This window comes from Calidris pugnax, unplaced genomic scaffold, assembly GCF_001431845.1.
Source record: "Calidris pugnax isolate Ruff unplaced genomic scaffold, ASM143184v1 scaffold23, whole genome shotgun sequence".
In the NCBI taxonomy this organism is placed as follows: Eukaryota; Metazoa; Chordata; class Aves; order Charadriiformes; family Scolopacidae; genus Calidris; species Calidris pugnax.
The window spans coordinates 2559700-2580085 of record NW_015090772.1 but is presented as its reverse complement, the minus strand read 5'-3'; the positions used below and the strand labels follow the sequence as shown (position 1 = coordinate 2580085).

The following is a 20386-nucleotide window of genomic DNA, read 5'->3' as shown; positions in this document are numbered from 1 at the left end:
AGATTTCTCAAAAGCTGATTTTTTGTTTTGGTGATGCAAGTTGTGCTCAGAAAAAAAAAAACCCACAATAAAATAACAGCAGAATCTGGAGTTGAACGTTTAACTCAGCTGAACTAATGTGTATCAACTGTTTTCATAAAATTCTTCCCCTTTCCTGCAACTCAGGAGTAATTGAGTTGATTTGAGCAGCTAAACAAGGAGGCAAGAAAGCAGCTCATCCTAGGGGGTTCCTAGTTTTGAAAAGCTCAACTTGTGAACTGTTGGAAACACAGCAAATTTGGGGGGTTTTCCTTTTATTGGGCTTGAAAAGGAGAGTTGAAATGAGTCTTGTTTCAAGAAGGAGATTTGAATGAAGAATCAAAGAGAAAAAAAAAAGCCAAACCCCCAAAACCCAGCAAGCTGTTGTGCAAACCGCTACCATGAGCTGGTTGTCACCTTGTAATTATTAGTGTGTTGCTTAATAGTGAAACTCAAAAGCATAAGTGGAGATTTTCTTTTAGAAACTTTAGTTGGGTTTAGACGTAGCTAAAAAGATTCTTTTTATTCTTTGATCAACAGAAGGAAAATAGACCATTTGCTACTGTGTCAGTAGGATTTTAAATCCTCTCTTTTTCTTTTTTCAATCAAGATTCTAGCTTTATCCTATAAATAAAACACAAAGCAGCACAAATTTTTTTTTTCAAAAAAAATGGACCAGTCTATAAGAAGTACTAGCTCAGCATCTCTCAAAAACTTTGTACAGGTCAGGCAGGTTAGCAAGCTGCAAAATGTTGCCATCTTCTGTGAAGTGCTTAGGAGGTAAAAGATGATTCCTAAAAGCTTTGTAAAGAACATGTTCCACGGTCCATTTCCACGTTGTTGAAGCAGAGTCAGAGTCTTCATTCAAAAAAAAAAAAAAAAAAATTCCCAAAAAACAATTAAACTGAAATTCTCTTTTACTAGAGGAGCACCCCTTAAGAAACAGCAATTGTAAAATTCTGCTGGTATTAGAGAAGTTCATTCTGAACAGTCAAAGCTAATTTTAAGCTCTGGAAAGTCACTTGCAGAATGGGCTTCTTAATTAACTGTGTGATTAAACACAAGCTTGGACACGAGCAGACAGTATTTTTAGTTTATATGTATCCTTAATCTTCTACAGAAATTTTATCACAGCTCAGCAGTTTAAAAAAAAAAAATACATAATTTGTACGTATCCTTAATCTTCTACAGAAATTTTAGCACAGCTCAGCAGTTTAAAAAAAAAAAAAAACCTCTCAATATTGCAACAGTCCTTGGCCTCTAAATACACTGCAATACCCAAAGTTAAAAGGTTCTCTTAATACACATAAAACATCAGCCACATATAAAATTTTCTATGTATTTTTTATGTAAGGCAGAGCCTTTCAGAATCTTGGTTACTTGATTCGCTTCACCAAGAGTAGAGTTGGGACTAAAAGTCTACAGCTGAGAAAAGAACTTTTCCTGTGTGGTGTTAGTGGGGTTTTTTGGTTGAAATGCCTGGTTACGTATTCTCGTACCTGAGAGTTGGCCTGGTTGGCTTCATCTATGATGTATTGCTTTCTGATGGAGTAGAACATGGCTAATTCTTTACTTAGGCTTTCGAAACACTCCTTCTCTTCATCCCAGTTTACCTGGTACAAGAAAAAAAAAAACCAACCACAAACCAGAATGTGGGTGGCAGTCAGAGACTCGATAGAGACTCTTAATATGGAAAAATCATAATAATGGCTTGGCCATTTTTGTGCTGATAAGGTAAAGTATAGAACAACAAAAGAAGGCAGGAATCAAGATCAAATCAACATCAAATCAACATCTGTTCTCAATCAGTGGTCGTGAATGCAGAGGCAAAGCACAACCAATCACCACAGCAAAAAGCATCTGCAGTGTTTAACGGTGCATTTAACCAACCCCAGCCTTTCCTCTGATGAATTAACGTGATTCACTTCATCCTTTCCTCAACAGAAGCAGCAATTTGTGATATTGCATAACATCATTAAGAGACTCTACCTCCGTGGCCAAGCGAAGGATGAACATGGGCAGTCCTTCCAGCGGGGGAACGTAGTTGTCTATCAGCAGTGGTAACCCAAGGAGGTTTCCTTCCTGCAAGGCAAGGGTTGCTTCAGTAAAACAACGTTCTTTCTTACAGTAAATGCACCAAACCTGTTCCATATTGTAACACGGATTCTTCCCCAACTTGGTGAGCCTTAGGGGCATGTGAAGTTCAAGGTTTTTGAAGCCTGGTGTCAGGCAGAGGTTGCAGGAAGAGGGTTAGTGGCAATATTTAACTTCCTGAAGCCTGGATTTAAGCCACTCAGCTCAGGAAGACCCGAATTCAGCCTCCTCTACCTCTACCCATCGACTACACAGACCTCACTTCCCAGGAGAATCTCTCAGTGAAATGTCTGGGTTACGTGATGCTTGACAAAACTTCAGTTTTGCATGGAGTAAAGGATGCATTTAGGCCACGCACCCCAAAAAAAAACCCCCAACCCAAAAGACCAAAAAAGACAGAGAGCAATAGTGATGCTGTAGCCTGGCCTGGCTAGAGAGTGGGTGAAGCTGCACCCCATGTTGGAGAAGAGACCTGCATTCTAGTTATGGAAGCGAGGACTATGTTATTTTGGAGAAGAGACCTGCATTCTAGTTATGGATGTGAGGACTATGTTATTTGTTTATGAGGTTGGAAGGGACCTCTGGAGATCATCTAGTCCAACCCCCTGCCAGAGCAGGGCCACCCAGAGCAGGTTGCACAGGAACGTGTCCAGGTGGGGTTTGAATGTCTCCAGAGAAGGAGACTCCACCACCTCTCTGGGCAGCCTCTTCCAGGGCTCTGCCACCCTCACAGTGAAGAAGTTCCTCCTCATGTTTAGGTGGAACTTCTTATGTTCCAGTTTGTGCCCATTTCCTCTTGTCCTGTCCCTGGGCACCACTGAAAAAAGACTGGCCCCATCCTCCTGACACCCACCCTTGAAGTATTTATAGGTGTTGATCAGATCCCCCCTCAGCCTTCTCTTCTCCAGACTCAAAAGACCCAAATCCCTCAGCCTTTTGGAAAAGGCCTGTAAGATCATCAAGTCCAACCATAAATCTAAAGCTGCCAAGTTCACCCTTCAGTCACTGTCAGAAGTAACAGTGGCAGTCACCTCATCAATTTCAAGAGAAAAATAATCTTTCAACATTTCAGTCTTCTTTTTCAGGAACTCCACGATGTACTCAGCAAGCCCTTCTTTCGGGCCATCTTCTTCTGTCCAGCCACTTTCAGGATCCTCTAAAGCAAGCATTGAAAGCTCATATAAAGGAGCTGGCTCCTAAAAAATGGAGAAGGCCAAAGTGGTGTTAATGATCAACACGCTGTATTGGAAATCTATAGCTTCTTCCTTCACATATAAGCTAATTTTAATAGACCATTTCTGGCCCACAAACAGTTCTGTTTATCATAATCAGCCTAAAGTGTATGGATTTCTCATAGAAATCTGCCTAATCTATAATCCTGGAAAGTGCTATGATATTTACAGGATAAACATTGGATTTCTGACGACAACTTGTGCATTTAAATTAACTATAGGTTCAAATATAACGAGCAGCAGCAAGAATCTAATGCCAAACTGCCAGGATGACAACTTACAGCAGCAGCTCCAAAATTACTGACACTTTTCTACATTCCATTCTTATTGTTAAAGAAATGAAACATAGCTCTTGCAGTGGACAAACCCCAACATTTGTCTAAAAGGACAGGCTTACTGTAAATAAATTTTTAAATAAAATCTTTTTATATAGGATATAATGTAAAAATTGTACTTACAGACAACCTTAAGACTCCAAAGTTTGCAAAGTCATAAATAAGTATCTGGTAGAAGAGTTCTTGGCTAAATTGAAGTACAAAAATTAGTTATATGGACAGGATCACATATCTCCAAGTTACCATAATTAAGAGGGGAAAGTAAGGGTCATCTTGGAAACATCAGACATATCCCTTCCTATTAACAAGGATATTACTTAAACTGTTTAGTTAACACCATCTAGATGTTTACAATTAAATCTATTTCTTGGTTTCTGATAGCATGAGCCACACTGGTGCAGAAATGTTACAGACACAAGCATGCAGCCACTATGAATTCATTCCCAAATACCTTCTATTTCAACCTCTTTACTGCAAGAAATACCTAGGAGCTTGGAAATCCACAGACATGTCCATCTTAAGTATATTCTCTTATTTGTTACAAAATTTAGGTAGCTGGCCCTGTAAGGCTGCATACCAAAAATACAAACTTTGTGGTTATGATCGTGTCTCCTGCAGCTTCTCTTCACCCAACTGGATACAAGGTCTTATGTGACTTTTCATAGAATCATAGAATTGTCCAGGCCGGAAGGGACCTCCAAGGGTCATCCAGTCCGACCTCCCCGCAGTCAGCAGGGACACCCCCAACTAGACCAGGTTGCCCAGGGCCTCGTCGAGCCTCACCTTGAATATCTCCAGGGAAGGGGCCTCAACCACCTCCCTGGGCAACCTGTTCCAGTGCTCCACCACCCTCACAGTAAAGAACCCCCTTCTAATCTCCAGTCTAAATCTGCTCCCCTCCAGCTTGAAGCCATTGCCCCTCGTCCTGTCACTAGACCTGCACACAATACTCCAGGTGAGGTCTCACCAGAGCAGAGTAAAGTGGCAGAATCCCCTCTCTGGACCTGCTGGCAACGCTTCTTTTGATGCAGCCCAAGATGTGATTGGCCTTCTGGGCTGCAGCTGCCCACAGCCTGCTCATGTCCAGCTTCTCGTCCACCAGCACCCCCAAGTCCCTTTCCTCAGGGCTGCTTTCCAACACCTCACCCCCCAGTCTGTATTGGTGGCGAGGATTGTTCCGGCCCAGGTGCAGAACCTTGCACTTGCTCTTGTTGAACCTCATGAGGTTCACCTGGGCCCACCTCTCCAGCCTGTCCAGGTCCTTTTGGATGACATCCCGTCCCTCTGGTGCATCGACAGCACCACACAGCTTGGTGTCATCCGCAAACTTGCTGATGGTGCCTTTAATCTCCCTGTCTATATCATTGATAAAAATGTTAAACAGCCTCCACTTGCTCATCTTTATCTACGGTGTGGTGCAAGACCGGGTGCTGCTGCAGATGATCACAAAGCAAATAAAACACCTCTCCCTTCCCCCAGTCCGTGAGCACACCATACAGAAGCCAGCATTTTAATCACACTCATTCCCTGCAACTTTTCCTGAGCATCCCAGCCTTGTTTCCACCATTCTGAACCGACTGCTTCGTCTTCAGCCTCAAGACTTTTTGGACAGGCAACAAGAAAATAACGTTGGTTTTCCTGTCGTTTTCTTCCTTCTAATTAGCTGGGTAATTGGTACTTATTTCTACTGTCAACAAGTCCAACAGCTCCTTTACCTGAGTTTTGTTGTATTGAGAAGATAGAGTTTAGTCTGATATTGGGCCAGAGCCCACTGAGGACTGACACAGCCAACAAAGGAGTGATCATGGAGCATCTCCTGAAGATCTGAAACAGTTGAGGGGGTGGGGAAGAGAGAAGGATATAGTGTCACATTGGTGACTCTGCCTTGGTTTTTTTAGTTGAGCGGTTCGTGTCATTTTAGTGTTGAAGTGTCAGATTGCTGCTCAGTCACTGCTACACCCTTCCTCTTAGAATCACAGCGTTGTCTGGGTTGGAAGGGACCTTTCAGATCCTCTAGACCAACCACCAACCTCACTCTGATAAAACCCATCACCAAACCATGTCTCTAAGCACTAGGTCAACCCGGCTTTTCAATCCCTCCAGGGATGGGGCCTCAACCACTGCCCTGGGCAGCCCAGGCCAATGTGCAATAACCCTTTCCACGGATCATATATAGTTCACTGAATTTCACTGAATTTTTTAGAGTTGGAAGGGACCATAGAGATCATCTAGTCCAACTCCCCTGCTGAAGCAGGATTGCCTAGAGCTAGAGCATGTTACTCAGGACCATCCAGGCGGGTCTTGAAAATCTCCAAAGAAGGGGACTCCACACCCTCCCTGGGCAGCCTGTTCCAGGGCTCTGCCACCCTCACCGTGAAGAAGTTTCTCCTCATATTTGAGTGGAACCTCTTATGTTCCAACTTGTGCCCGTTGCCCCTCGTCCTCTCACTGGGAACCACTGAAAAGGATTGGCTCCCTCCTCCTTCAACCCACCCTTGAGATACTTGTCAGCATTGATAAGGTCTCCCCTCAGCCTTCTCTTCTCCAGACTAAAGAGTCCCAGCTCTCTCAGTCTCTCCTCATAAGGGAGGTGCTCCAATCCTTGAATCATCTTTGTTGCCCTTCGCTGGACTCTTTCTAGTAGTTCCCTGTCCCTCTTGAACTGAGGAGCCCAGAACTGGACACAGGATTCCAGTTGTGGCCTCCCCAGTGCAGAGCAGAGGGGGAGAATGACTTCCCTTGACCTGCTGGCCACACTCTTCCCTACGCAGCCCAGGATCCCATTGGCCTTCCTGGCCACAAGAGCACACTGTTTGCTCATTGTCATTTTACTGTCCACCAGGACCCCTAGATCTTTCTCTTCAGTAGTTGCCTCCAGCAGGTCCACCCCTAACCTGTATTGGTGCCTGACATTTTTCTTCCCCAAGTGCAGGACCCTACACTTTTCCCTGTTGAACCTCATGAGGTTCTTCCTTGCCCAGCCCTCCAGCCTGTCCAGGTCTCTCTGGATGGCAGCACGGCCCTCCGGGGTGTCAGCCACCCCTCCCAGTTTGGTATCATCAGCAAACTTGCTGAGGGTACACTCTGGAATTCTCTGTTGGTAGAATAACAATCATCTTGAGAACCAAAAGGCTCACTTACTTGCATGTGCCTGGTTACTGATTTCCTCCTGAAGAGTCAATACACTGGTCAGATTGATAATTCTTCTCCTAGGGGTGCAGGCAGCAGTCATGTCCTTTCTGGGGTCATCTTTCTCCATTTCTATGTCTGCATCTTCCCGGGGTCTCTTTCTGCAGTGCCCAAAAATAAAAAAAGGAATGATATTTAATTCTCTTCTCACTTAGGCAAAACACTCCAACAGATGGGATGCGCGGTTTGCGTGCTGTGCATTAACACAGGAAATGCAGAAAGTTTTCCAGAGCTTCCTAGAAAAAAAATCCTGTTCCATTTTACTTCCAAGGCATAATTTGGTAGGAAAAGGTAGTCCATAAAAGAATTTACAACTCTCTAATACCAACCACATCAGACAACTGTTGTTTAAGCACCAAGCGAACTGAGCTCTAAAGGACATAAAAAATGTCGATATTTCTAAAGATTTTTTTCATTATTATTTTTCTGTAACACTGGGGGAGTGGGATCAGATTCCCTCAGAAGACTTTGGCCTCTCATAGAAGCTCCTGGAGGAGCTATGGAAAGATTATAGCACTTCCACCTTTACTAGGGTAATGTCTGCAAAATTTGGTGATGTAGTTTCTATCCCTCCCCACAAAAGAGGGGCCTCCCAAAGACAGACAGATCAGTATCCCTAAACTCAAAGTATGTCATTATTTATACTGCTCCCTTCCTTTCTGCATTGCAGCCCAGTTACAAAATCACAAGTTATGTGATTTGCAGTTCAGAGATGCCAGTTAAATTTTTCAATAAGATGCCACGGAAAGTTATTGTAAGAAAATTTTTCCTTCTGAGAAAGCAGAAGTCCAAAGAGATCAGGAAAATCGTTCAGTTTCAGGGCCACACCACGAAATAAATAAGGTAGCCTTGCACGATGACAGGAATGAGGAGACTTACCGAGGAGGCACTGTCTCAGGAGACAAGCGTCCACTCTCACTCAGCCCTCCGGGCATCGCTGTGTCCTCCTGAACATCTGCCCCTTCAACGAGGTCACTGACATCTTCCATCTCAGCATCCTGTGCCCTGACTGCACCCTCTGGAGGTCCAGCATCGGCCCCCGTTGTCCCTTCGGTGGGGCCTGTGCTCAGGGGGTTGTTCACTGGCTGAAGAAAAGCATCCAGCTTCTGCTCCCGGGAATCGGTGCGGACCATCTGATGGGCATAAATTTTATCGCCGGTCCCCTTGGCAACGGCCGAAGGGTTTGCTGCTGGTTTTACAACCTCACTGGAAGAACAGTCGGCCCCCGGAAGCAACGTCTTCGTTCAGATACGGGGAAGTAAAGACAAAGAGATTCACCAACAAGGAAAAAAAGCAAATGAATCACAAAGACGAAAACCGCTCAGAGGCAAGTGACTTTAAAGCCCCGCAAACACAGCATCGACTGCTTAAAGAGGCTGCCAACTCTGCACTTGCTCTACACGTAGCATGAATATTATCATCTCGGCAGTTAGCATTCCCTTGTCTCAGAGACAATATTTAAATGCAAAAAAAAGCACTCTGCTCTATATAAAGAGAGATTAGGAAGTCTTTTTCCATGATCGTTTTCTTTTAGATTAAATCCAAGGTTGTTGTCCAATACACAGAACAATCCATTTTCTCAGACACACACGTTTCACTGAATTTCACTGAATTTTTAGAGTTGGAAGGGACCATAGAGATCATCTAGTCCAACTCCCCTGCTGAAGCAGGATTGCCTAGAGCTAGAGCATGTTACTCAGGAGCATCCAGGCGGGTCTTGAAAATCTCCAAGGAAGGGGACTCCACACCCTCCCTGGGCAGCCTGTTCCAGGGTTCTGTCACCCTCACTGTGAAGAAGTTTCTCCTCATATTTGAGTGGAACCTCTTCTGTTCCAACTTGTGCCCGTTGCCCCTCGTCCTCTCAGTGGGAACCACTGAAAAGAGTCTGGCTCCCTCCTCCTTCAACCCTCCCTTGAGATACTTGTAGGCGTTGATAAGGTCTCCCCTCAGCCTTCTCTTCTCCAGACTAAAGAGTCCCAGCTCTCTCAGTCTCTCCTCATAAGGGAGATGCTCCAATCCTTGAATCATCTTTGTAGCCCTACGCTGGACTCTTTCTAGTAGTTCCCTGTCCCTCTTGAACTGGGGAGCCCAGAACTGGACACAGTACTCCAGTACTCACATACACACAGTACTCACATAAACCAAAGCAGAATGAAAACAATTTACTGCATGTGAAGGCTAATATACTTGTAAAATAAAAAAGATGCAACAGATACTTGACAGAAAGGCACGTAAAATGTTTACGTCCGCTGTTTCCTCCAGTAAGTTCACTGCCACATTGTTAACGTTGGTATAATTAGGCAGTTTCATCCCCGAAACAGAGCAAAGATCTCAGGCTACCAGTATAACTGGTATCAGTTATATCAGTGACTATCAGTCACTGCAGAAATTGTACTGCTGAAGTAAGGAAATGTGTCCACGACAGAAATAGTGCAGAGCTGTGCTCCCCTGAAAGGTGCATCCTCACCTGAGTGAAGTACATCCTTGAAGAGTTAGAGCCCAGCAACTTGCTCTCGACGTGCTGCTGCACGCGCTCCAGAATGCTGTCTTCATGAAGGAAGTGGACCTCGTGTTTTGTAGGGTGCACGTTCACATCTACGTTCTGGGGGGCTATTTCCAGGCTGCAAAACACGTTAAAAGAAGTTAACCTCCCATTTCCCCTGGATGGCAGAGAGGGCACTAATTTGTTTAGTACAAAATGTGTCAGACTTGGGAGCATTACTCCATGCAGAGAAGCCAAGATAGGCCTGAAACCTGCTATAGTTATACCAAACAAATCTGACTGTAGTGTATTAAATAAATAATTATTCTGAAAAAGTCTATTCCAAACTTCACAAAAATCAGCTTCCATAGGTAAGCTTCAACCAAACTCTCCATTGTACTACTACAAAACAGTTTTTAGAAATATCTTTGAGTTACGGTGTCTCTCATGAGTTAATGACTTCTGATGACCTGTCATTTCACCATAATCCCAAGCAGGAACTCAATTAAAAGAGCTTTATTGCTAGAAAGCACTGGCTATAGAAAGCACTGCACATCAGTGAGTTTCCCTGGTGAATGGCAAGATCCAATTGCTCAGCAATTACAAAGCCAGGTTTTCCATTCTGTGGCATATTCTTCAATTTTTGAAGGACAATTCCTGTACAATTTTTGCTCTTACCTGACTCTAAAAAATTATTTATTTCCTGTAAGCAGCATGCAATTCAGTTGACTTCTTTCCGTTACCTTAGCATACCAAGAACGTCGACTGTTAAAAATATGGATACAAATAAAAACCCCAGCAAGGTAAAAGGTTAATGAGTTTGGAATAAATGATCTGACCCATCCTACGTGCTCTGCTGTATTCCTAGAGTAACTCATGCTCTGAAGTGAAAAGCATCCGTAACATCAAAGGTCTTATGCTGAAATTATAGACACTCACTACTTCCAAAAAGAAGGCCCATCTTCTTAAGATTTCTTTAATGCAATTTAGTTATCCCCTGTCTGGCAATGAGGTACCTCAGTGCAACGCTTAACGCTACTCTCAGGAACATAAGTGTCCCTCTAAACCCACTCAACCCAGCTATATCCTACAAGGTAGTATTAAAAGACTATACTTTTTCCTCTTACTTTACCTTAAGTATAGGAATGGGTGGGTACCTTTTGGCAAATAAGCAGCGTACACAGTTTCTATGGCTTTCCGCAAAGCGGCCGACTCCACCAATCGATCTGAAACACAGAACAAAATCCTATTATCCCTAATTATCCCAGAGCCCCACTGAAACACACTGCACAGTGCCCCAGGATTCCTTCAGACCAACACCTTCACGCTTCCTATCTTCAAAAGGCACCCGTTATACCCTTTTTTTTTTTCCCCAGGACTTATTTATCCAGTACTGGGGCCGGTCCTCTTCAATATATTCATCAATGACCTGGATGAAGGGATGGAGTGTACCCTCAGCAAGTCTGCTGATGCTGCAACTCTGGGAGGGGTGGCTGACACCCCAGAAGGCTGTGCCACCATACAGGGAGACCTGGACAGGCTGGAGAGTTGGGCAGAGAGGAACCTGATGGAATTCAACCAGGGCAAGTGTCGGGTGCTGCACCTGGGGAGGAATAACCCCCTGCACCAGGACAGGTTGGGGCTGACCTGCTGGAGAGCAGCTCTGAGGAGAAAGACCTGGGAGTCCTGGGGGACACCAGGATGCCCATGAGCCAGCAATGGGCCCTGGTGGCCAAGAAGGCCAATGGCATCTTGAGGGGCATTAAAAAGAGTGTTACCAGCAGATGGAGGGAGGTCATTGTCCCCCTCTGCTCTGCCCTGGGGAGGCCCCATCTGGAGCACTGGGTCCAGTGCTGGGCTCCCCAGTTCCAGAAGGACAGGGAACTGCTGGAAAGGGGACAGCAGAGGCTACAAAGATGATAAGGGGCCTGGAGCATCTCTCTTAGGAGGAAAGGCTGAGGGACTTGGGGCTTTTGAGTCTGGAGAAGAGAAGGCTGAGGGGGGATCTGATCAACACCTATAAAATACTTCAAGGGTGGGTGTCAGGAGGATGGGGCCAGTCTTTTTTCAGTGGTGCCCAGGGACAGGACAAGACGACATGGACACAAACTTGAACATAAGAAGTTCCATTTGAGGAGGAACTTCTTTCCTGTGAGGGTGGCAGAGCCCTGGCAGAGGCTGCCCAGGGAGGTGGTGGAGTCTCCTTCTCTGGAGACATTCAAACCCTGCCTGGACACGTGCAACCTGCTCTGGGTGGCCCTGCTTTGGCAGGGAGTTAGACTAGATGATCTCCAGAGGTCCCTTCCAACCCCATAGCATTCTGTGATTCTTCATATAAAACCAGGAATAAGCAATAGCGTCTTAGCATGTTTTATATTTAGAAGTATTTTCTTCCCACAAATACTGAAATAACCAGACTACCTTTTTATTAGTTCATCCAGTCACGGTTTGTGGCATCTCATGCCAATGTCACTACAGAGTGGAGAGGGACCACTGTGTAGAAACTGGCAGGACACAATCATGACCTTGAAACAAGCTTAACTTTCTTTAGGCCAGTCTTAGCTGCTTTCCGCTATTTGGGAGTGAAACACATGATGCACGTTGATTACACAGAGAAAAACATTCTAAGCTCTACAGTAAACTTCAATACTTATTCTTCAATGTTTTTAAGGACTTTCATACATTTTGTAGTTATTCAGAAAGTTTTGTTCTTGATTATTATGTAAGCGACATAAGACGGTACAATGTGCTGCTTTTTTTTTTTTTTTTTAAACTTACGGTTTATGAAGAGTAAAAATGTACATTTCTTCACAGAGTAATTTGCATTGGTGATGTAGCCTTTCAGATTAAAGGCCAGATTTGCATCTTCATAGCCCACTTCTATCAGTTCCCTATTGACGGTTTGACAGAAACACACGAAAAATTAATTTTTCTGTTGATGCTAATTTCAAACAGTACTCGCCAGTAACAATATATTGCTCTATATTCCATTTACATCACAGTTAATGGAAACCTTAGAATTATCTAAGAGTTCAAACATTCACTGCTGACTCACAAAAATTACTGAACCTGAACTGCATTGTTTCTTTTTACCTTATCACAGTACCCGTAATATTTTAAGTATAATTCTAACATTAACAATTTTCCTAAGAGCTTTTCTCATTTTCACTATTAGCCTAGGAAATCCACCACGGTAGTTGGTGAGCACAGCTCTCTAGCAGGGCATTATGCCAGCTTCTAAAGTTAACATGCAAAAGGCTTATGGGCTACTTATTTCCAATTCAACCTCAACATATAGAGCAGGATTTTTATTTGTTTGTTTTTTTAAGTTGAAATAACAAGCTGGACTAAACACCCTCTGAAATTGGGTACAACAGAAGTCTCACTTCAAAACATCTAATCAAAACATTTCACTTGAAATGGGCGATTTATTCAGGACAGTACAGAGGAAAAGCTCTAATTTGCTGCGTTTCATAAAGGTGTTTCCATGTATTAAAAGTTACTCCTTACACAGGAAGTGTGACTTTAGTAAATGAATCAAACTGACACTCAAGTGTTCCTGGGACAAATCCATCCCGCCAAGTCCATTCAATGAATTCTTTGCAGCTGAATGTCTTATAAAGAGAGATTTTTTCCTAAAGCACCAGATACATTTTCAACAGATGACTGGTTTGACTTGTTTTCAACTCTTCTGCCGGGTTTACCCAGCCTCAGCTAATGTAGCTTTTGTAAAAATATTAAATCGTAAGATTTCAGAAAAAAAAAAGAATTTGAGGAAACTTTAAAATCTATCAGAGTGTGGTAAGAAGTGGTAAGATTTTCATGGTGTTAAGATTTTCATAGTGTAGGAAGAGGCTTGGAACTTGTAGAGAATGCAGGTACAGCTTGCTCTTTTTAAATGAGCACCCAGAAAGTTATAAGCAGATGATTTCCTTTTAGTCCACTAAAAGGAACAGCTTTGCAACTTCTATCTTTCCTTTGATATACTAAAAATATTCTTTTTCTTTTATATAAAAAGAATTTTACATGTTATACATATTCTACAATTATACATATTCTACAAGGCAAGGGAGAGCTCTATTATTGCAACACTCCCTCTTCTCTGCAATTCACCTTGAAGGAAACAGAAAAAGTTAGCACAGCCCACGTTCTTCAAAAGAGAAAGGAGGAGGAGGAGATTTACTAGAAAGCTTCACGTCAAAAGGAAACTTGACATCAACGTACCTGCTAACAGCATTTCCAAAAATGGACCTAATGTTGTCCACTGTTGAGGCGTTCGATAAGGTTCTAACATCTGAGACAGTCTCCCCTTGCTAAAGGGAGCAGAAACGGGTATTGATCAATTCACAGTTTTGGCTGAAGTTTTAGAAATACATTAGGCTTCATACGTTTCTAACAAAGGCACGGGACATCATATCATTATAATGTTTTGTTTTCCTACTTATTTGCGTTCATAAAAACACTAGATGATAAATGGCACAGGATGACAAGATTTACTAGATCACATCAGACCCACTGAGGATAGTAACTGCATCTTTGAAAGTGAGGAACATAACCAGGTCAGAAAATAACTATAAAGAAAGCCACAGAATGAAGGTACTTTACCCCATCCTCTTTCATCCAGTAATCAGTAACCAGACTCTCAAAAGAATCGGAAACAGTTCTTGAAGATAAAACAAAATATCGACTACATAGAAAACTCCAAACTCCTGACAAATATATTTTTGTCTTGTTTACACAGAATCACAGAATGCTATGGGGTTGGAAGGGACCTCTGGAGACCATCTAGTCCAACCCCCTGCCAAAGCAGGTCCACCCAGAGCAGGTTGCACAGGAATGTGTCCAGGGAGGGTTTGAATGTCTCCAGAGAAGGAAACTCCACCACCTCTCTGGGCAGCCTCTGCCAGGGCTCTGCCACCCTCACAGGAAAGAAGTTCCTCCTCATGTTTAGATGGAACTTCTTATGTTCCAGTTTGTGCCCATTTCCTTGAGTCCTGTCTCTGGGCACCACTGAAAAAAGACTGGCCCCATCCTCCTGACACCCACCCTTGAAGTATTTATAGGTGTTGATCAGATCCCCCCTCAGCCTTCTCTTCTCCAGACTAAGAGTCTCAGCCCTTTCCTCATAAGAGAGATGCTCCAGGCCCCTCCTCATCTTTGTAGCCTCTGCTGTCCCCTCTCCAGCAGTTCCTTTTCCTTGGGGAACTGGGGAGCCCAGAACTGGTCCCAGTGCTCCAGATGGGGCCTCCCCAGGGCAGAGCAGAGGGGCAGGATGACCTCCCTCCACCTGCTGCTCACACTCTTCCTGATGCCCCCCAGGATGCCCATTAGCCTTCGGCCACAAGGGCTCATTGCTGGCTCATGGGCATCCTGGTGTCCACCAGGACTCCCAGGTCTTAAGGAATGTGTTTTCTATCCAAACTGCATCAACATACACTTCACCATTTCAGTACAAGGGAAGCCTGTATCCACTATTACCATTGCAAAAGAGGAAGTGCAAGTTTTCTGGCATTTTTAGATATATACACACATACACACAGACACGCTTTAGACATTATTTACATACCTTTTTAACTGAGAAGCTGATGCCTGAGTTATGGATGGCATACCTGAAAAATAGGTAAACATAAGACTGCTGTATGTAAAAGAAAAGGTTGCTTTCCCTGAATGCTGAAAAGCAGCTGGTAATGGGGGCCAAAAATTTAATCTCCTGTTACACTGTAACATGATTTGAACCAAACTGAGCTTTTGTAGATTAAACAAATATAAAAGAATTTTTTTTCTATTTATCACTCACCCATAATCATATGAAACTCAAGGAGCAGCTTAGCTTATTTCCCAAAAAAAAAAAACCCACCCAACTGACCAACTTGTGTAGGCCGGGTTAGTTTAGTTTAATCGTACAGGTTTAACTGGAACAACTGCAAAAGCTCCTGGAGTTTAACAGAATCAAGTATCAACTACGACAGAAAAGGATCTGAAGAAAGGCTGGTTTGCCCTTCTAACTTCCCCTGCCCAGACGGTTCAGGTGTCTGCAATCCCAGAGCCACATTCTGATACACTGCAGCTGTGTAACCCTGGCTCAAACTTGGAGGGAAGTTGCTAAGTTTTGAGGAAGAACACACAGGACCACCTTGTAAGATGAGAAACCTTAAAATGCAGACAGAGACCGCGCAGACTGGTGTGACTGCGACAGACAGCGACTCAAAGATTCAAGAAGAAATAAAAACCGTGGTGAAAAGGTGTAAAATCCTAATGGAAAAAAAAAACAAAAAAACAACCAAACAAACCCAAACCCAAGGAGTTGGAAGCCTGTAACTCTGCAAGGCTTCAGATTGGCCTGTTCTACAGAGCAGCAGGACCTGACCCTTCATCTCCTGGCTGAAGTCTGAAGTAGGTCATTGGCAGAGAGCAGGCTAACGCCCAGCACACAGCCCTGCTGCTCTGCCGGCTTCAGTGTTTACTCGAAGCCTAAAGCAGTTATTTTGATTAAACTGCGTAGACCCTGCTAGTGAAGTCTCTGCACGTGGCAAAACATGCAACAAAGGGAGGCCAGAAGGGAACATCTGGTAACTAAAGTGGTTTTGGGGTCGGTTTTTGTTTGCTTGGTTTTTTTGAGGACATGAAAACGGCCGTTTAGCTTTTCCGTACTCAGCCAAATCTCAATGCTCCTGCACAGTTTTGCCTTGAATTCTTTTCAGCCCAAGTGCATTGAGAGTTCACGCATTCAAGCCTATCACCATTTGTTTACTGGAATTCTTACTGGTAATAGTCATAGACTGAATAACTGAACACACCATTTCTCCTCTGGATTTTCCGTATCAAACTGGATTGTTATCTGACACTAACAAATAGTTAAAAAACCCAAAGCCAACGTAAAAAAAAAAAAAAAAATTACATCAAGCACACATATGCCAGCCCCTCTGAAAAACCTCAGTACTCCCCATAGCTGAATAAAAAAAAATTGGAGCCTCCAATTTCAGTTTACCTGCTAACGACTTCGAGTATTTTTGCATATTCTTCATTTGGATTTTTTAAGGCTTTCCTCCTTGTATTTACATTGTAAAAGAGATCTTCAACCTACAGGGAAAAAGACCACCATTAAAGAGAATTTTTTTAAAATCTTCTCTTACTATATAATTAATCTAAATCTATCTTTTTAATAGAGAACACAAATTTTTCTGTGAATATTTTAGTTTATGAAGGATCAACATTCAATTTATTCTTTACCCGCTTTGGTTAATCTAACAAAATGCAACTCCAGAGAAATGTATGTTTTCATGTATTTTGGTACATCAGCACTTTTACCAATAACAACTCCACAGCTCATTTTGACTGAAAAGTTAAATACCTCCCAGTGCAGATGACAACGGAACCCCTGATTACACTGTGTTTTAATGAAATGCAAATAAATGTTAAAACACTCACTGCAATCACAGAACTGTCCAGGTTGGAAGGGACCTTTCAGATCATCCAGTCCAACCATCAACCTCACTCTGATCAAAACCATCACTAAACCATGTCTCTAAGCACTAGGGCAACCCGGCTTTTAAACACCTCCAGGGATGGGGCCTCAACCACTGCCCTGGGCAGCCCAGGCCAAGGATTAAGAAGCTTTTCCATGGAAACATTTCTCCTAATATCCAATCTGAACCTCCCCCTGGGGCAACTTGAGGCCATTTCCTCTTGTCCCATGGCCTGGGACTTGGGAGAAAAGCCCGACCCCCCCTGGCTACACCCTCCTTTCAGGGAGTTGGAGAGAGCCAGAAGGTCTCCCCTCAACACCCCCAGGCTCAACCCCCCCAGCTCCCTCAGCCTCTCCTTATAAACCACACAACATCATTATTTGGAAAACATTCTACAAGGTGATACCGTCACATACCTTATAATGTACCCTATAAGTGGTGCCAACATAACAACCAGGGAACAGAAAAGGAACAGAGAGAACAGGCACAAAAACCTACCGTGATCTGAGTTCCCTGGTTTCCAGCACACGGTTTTGGAGGAGCTTTAATTTTTCCATCACTGTAAGTAGCTCTGGGGAAAAAAAAAAAATAAAGATGAAAAGTTGTCAGGCATCTAGGTTTACAAGGACAGGTGATGACAAAAATGAGAAGACAAAAGCAATCCCCTCGCTGTCACGCTCTTCCCAGCAAACAACTTGGGACAGTGACAATTGGCTGCAACCTCCCCTGACCTTTCTGGTAGATGAGAACTGTCTTCATTGAGGTTAGGACTCAGTGGGACAGAGGGAATAACAGCAGGGAAAAGGGGCAGATCATGAGATACACTCTTTCAAATTGTATTACTGAGACTTTGCCTGTAGAGGCAGAATTATTACATTTTAATCTATCTTTAATAGCTAGACCTGGAGTAATAATAATTCTTTCACTAGACTTTACACTTCAGTTATACAAAGAAGAAAATCTTGACTTTAAATATACGATCTGTTTCCTTTTTTGGCTTTTAACAGGATTTTGAGTATAAAAGATTTCTGACCCACTTTCACAAAGTTATCCAGCTGCATAACTTCAAAGAGCGTACTTTTTTGTCCTCTCACATACCCTACATACTTCATGCAAGAAAGACCATAATCACACAATCTTTTAAAAAACCAAGATGCAAAGCTTCTCTTTTTTCCCCCACCTCTTCTTTTTTTAAAAAGTAGTTGAGAAATTAATAAAAGGCTTGCTTTTATTTAGAGTAAGTTTTCAGAAGCACATTCAAACCCTTTTTTGGATAAGATTTGCCATCATACAAAAGCAAACTAAGCTACAAGTTCCTGTGCTCAGAGACTTATAAGATTTGCAAGACATGCTGATTATGCATATACACATAATTTTATGCTGAAATGGAGAAAAAGACTAAAGTTTACCCTACATTGGCTGCTAAAGTAGAATTCGCTTTAAGATACCCCACCCCAACTCTTAAAATACATTGTTTAGCTTAAGATTGTTTACAATCTGGAATGAAAAAAAAAAAAAAAGTCACTCAAACCATGTTTCCTCACATTTCTGGGTCTTGTTTGTAACTGCCCTAGAAACATGTAATTCCTTACCCCATCCTCCTCCTTAATAAGGGCACTGAAATGAGAATTAAATACATCTGTTCCTTATTACCTGCGGCAGAAGTGACTTGGATAACTGGTAGCATACCTGTATGCACACTTTGCATCAGCTGTTTTAGTTGTGACCGTGACATGGGCAACGTGACTGATGCTTGCCAACGCCTAGAGAAAGAGAAACCATCACTGTAATCCTCTCTCTGGAGAGCACTCAGGAGTGTCCACCCTTTAAACAGCATCACTAATTTTTGATATGCCGCTCGCAAGTAATTAACAAAAAAATCCTTAGAAGAAAATTGCCAGGGAGTAAAACTTTAACAAATTTTAGTACCTATAAACACTGACTTTTACTCAGGACCTTCTTTTGGCCTTTCTAACATTTCATTTTACCTGACAAGGCAAGCAGCTAACCACGGAACAGAACTAAAAGAAATTTGCAAAGTTATTACGGTTTTGCCCTTTTCTTTCTTTCAAAAACAGCTGGGCAAGTTACTTTTTCATCCCTACCCAAGTTCTTGTGCTGGCTGCAATTAATATTACAAATCGCAATGGTTTTCCTGAAAAACTCAATGTTTTCCTCTACACAGCCTGCTGAAACCAGCCTCAGGAGCAGATTCCACTGGCTGTGGAGCTGGAAGTGTGTGAGGACTCAAGGTCTGCTCTCTGGAGCATGCAAGGATCTGTATACACAGGCAACGTGTTTATATATCTTGTCCATCTGAAGGAGGAAAGCAGAATTCATCCTGGAGTGTTCTTTCAGACAGATTTAGAGACAGCCTATGAGAATCTGGAGAAGTAGTATATCTGAGGGCTCAGAGATACTAAATTTGACTAATAGAAAAACCAAAGGAAGACAAATACACATTTCAAACATTAAGTACTGAATTTAGACAAATGCCTGACATCAAAGATTCACCTTCCTCTAAAACCTTTCACTAACAGGCCTTAGTTTACCTTAAAGAAAAAAGTAACCCTACTCCAAACAGCACAAAGAATATATACCTCTCCCCAGGCATCCATCTAACCTTGAAAGTCATACAAGTCTGTTTTGAAATAGATTCATGACCTTGCTACAACAGGATAACAAAAATGAAGAGTTTGAAAACCTTGATGAAGAGCTTACCTCGCCCCTAAAACCGTACGTAGAAATACTAGCCAAGTCTTCAAATTTTTGCAGTTTACTGGTAGTAAACCTCTCACATACAATGTCCAGATCTTCTTTCTATGTGAAAGAGACAAGTAACAGTCGCTTACCAAGTTTTTTCAAGATCAGAAACGCTTCTAAATTGAAATACATTTTAAAAGGCAGTATTAAACATCAGCTGTCAACTGTGCTTACTCACTCTGATTCCACAGCCATTATCTTGGACCTGGATGAGCTTCAGACCTCCTTCTTTAACTACCACCTGGATACTCGTGGACTTAGCATCCAAGCTGCAGAAACCAAGAAAGCAATTCTGGAGAAGGGCAATTCCAGAGAATAAAGGGCTACACTGCTCTAATTTTAAATTTAATTTTTCTCACACAAACGGTAATTTGTTGCTACTCGTCACTCATAGTGGAATTCATTCTGTCAAATAAATCTTTACTGTCTCCTCCCTTTTTCTTCCGACCACAGTGAGGTGTTACTCTCAGTCACCACCCACGGCAGTTATGAAGACCTCTCAGAAATGTAAAGATGAAGAAAGGCGCTTGGCTGAAGAACCAGGCCTTCCCTCCCCATGACCCAAACCTGCTGCGGACTGCGCAGGCTGGTTGCAGCTCACCACACTCACTGGCTGCATCTCACCACACTCGCCGGTGCCGAGGCGGCACACTTTAAGCCCCGATAGCCTTCCCCTTCAAACCAGACACCCCAGTCACGCACTCCCGCGCCTCACCAGTTCTCGATCATCTCCTTGATGGCGTTGGCCGGCCGCTGGATCACCTCGCCGGCCGCGATGCGGTTCACCACGGTCTCATCCAGGCGCCG

At 43.1% G+C, this 20386-nt stretch overlaps 1 protein-coding gene across 1 annotated transcript; it reads right to left on the bottom strand.

Moving 5' to 3' along the window:
• Nucleotides 1-670: 670 nt before the first annotated feature.
• MLH1 (mutL homolog 1) lies at nucleotides 671-20386 on the bottom strand (the record flags this gene model as incomplete). The annotated part of the gene is made up of 19 exons (XM_014941590.1): nucleotides 671-883; nucleotides 1518-1631; nucleotides 2008-2100; nucleotides 3144-3308; nucleotides 3803-3866; nucleotides 5395-5503; nucleotides 6821-6969; nucleotides 7748-8106; nucleotides 9336-9489; nucleotides 10483-10576; nucleotides 12129-12241; nucleotides 13575-13663; nucleotides 14917-14959; nucleotides 16339-16430; nucleotides 17315-17387; nucleotides 18506-18579; nucleotides 19538-19636; nucleotides 19758-19848; nucleotides 20295-20386. Coding segments are annotated over 19 exons (2235 nt in total), but the record flags the coding sequence as incomplete, so codon positions are not given.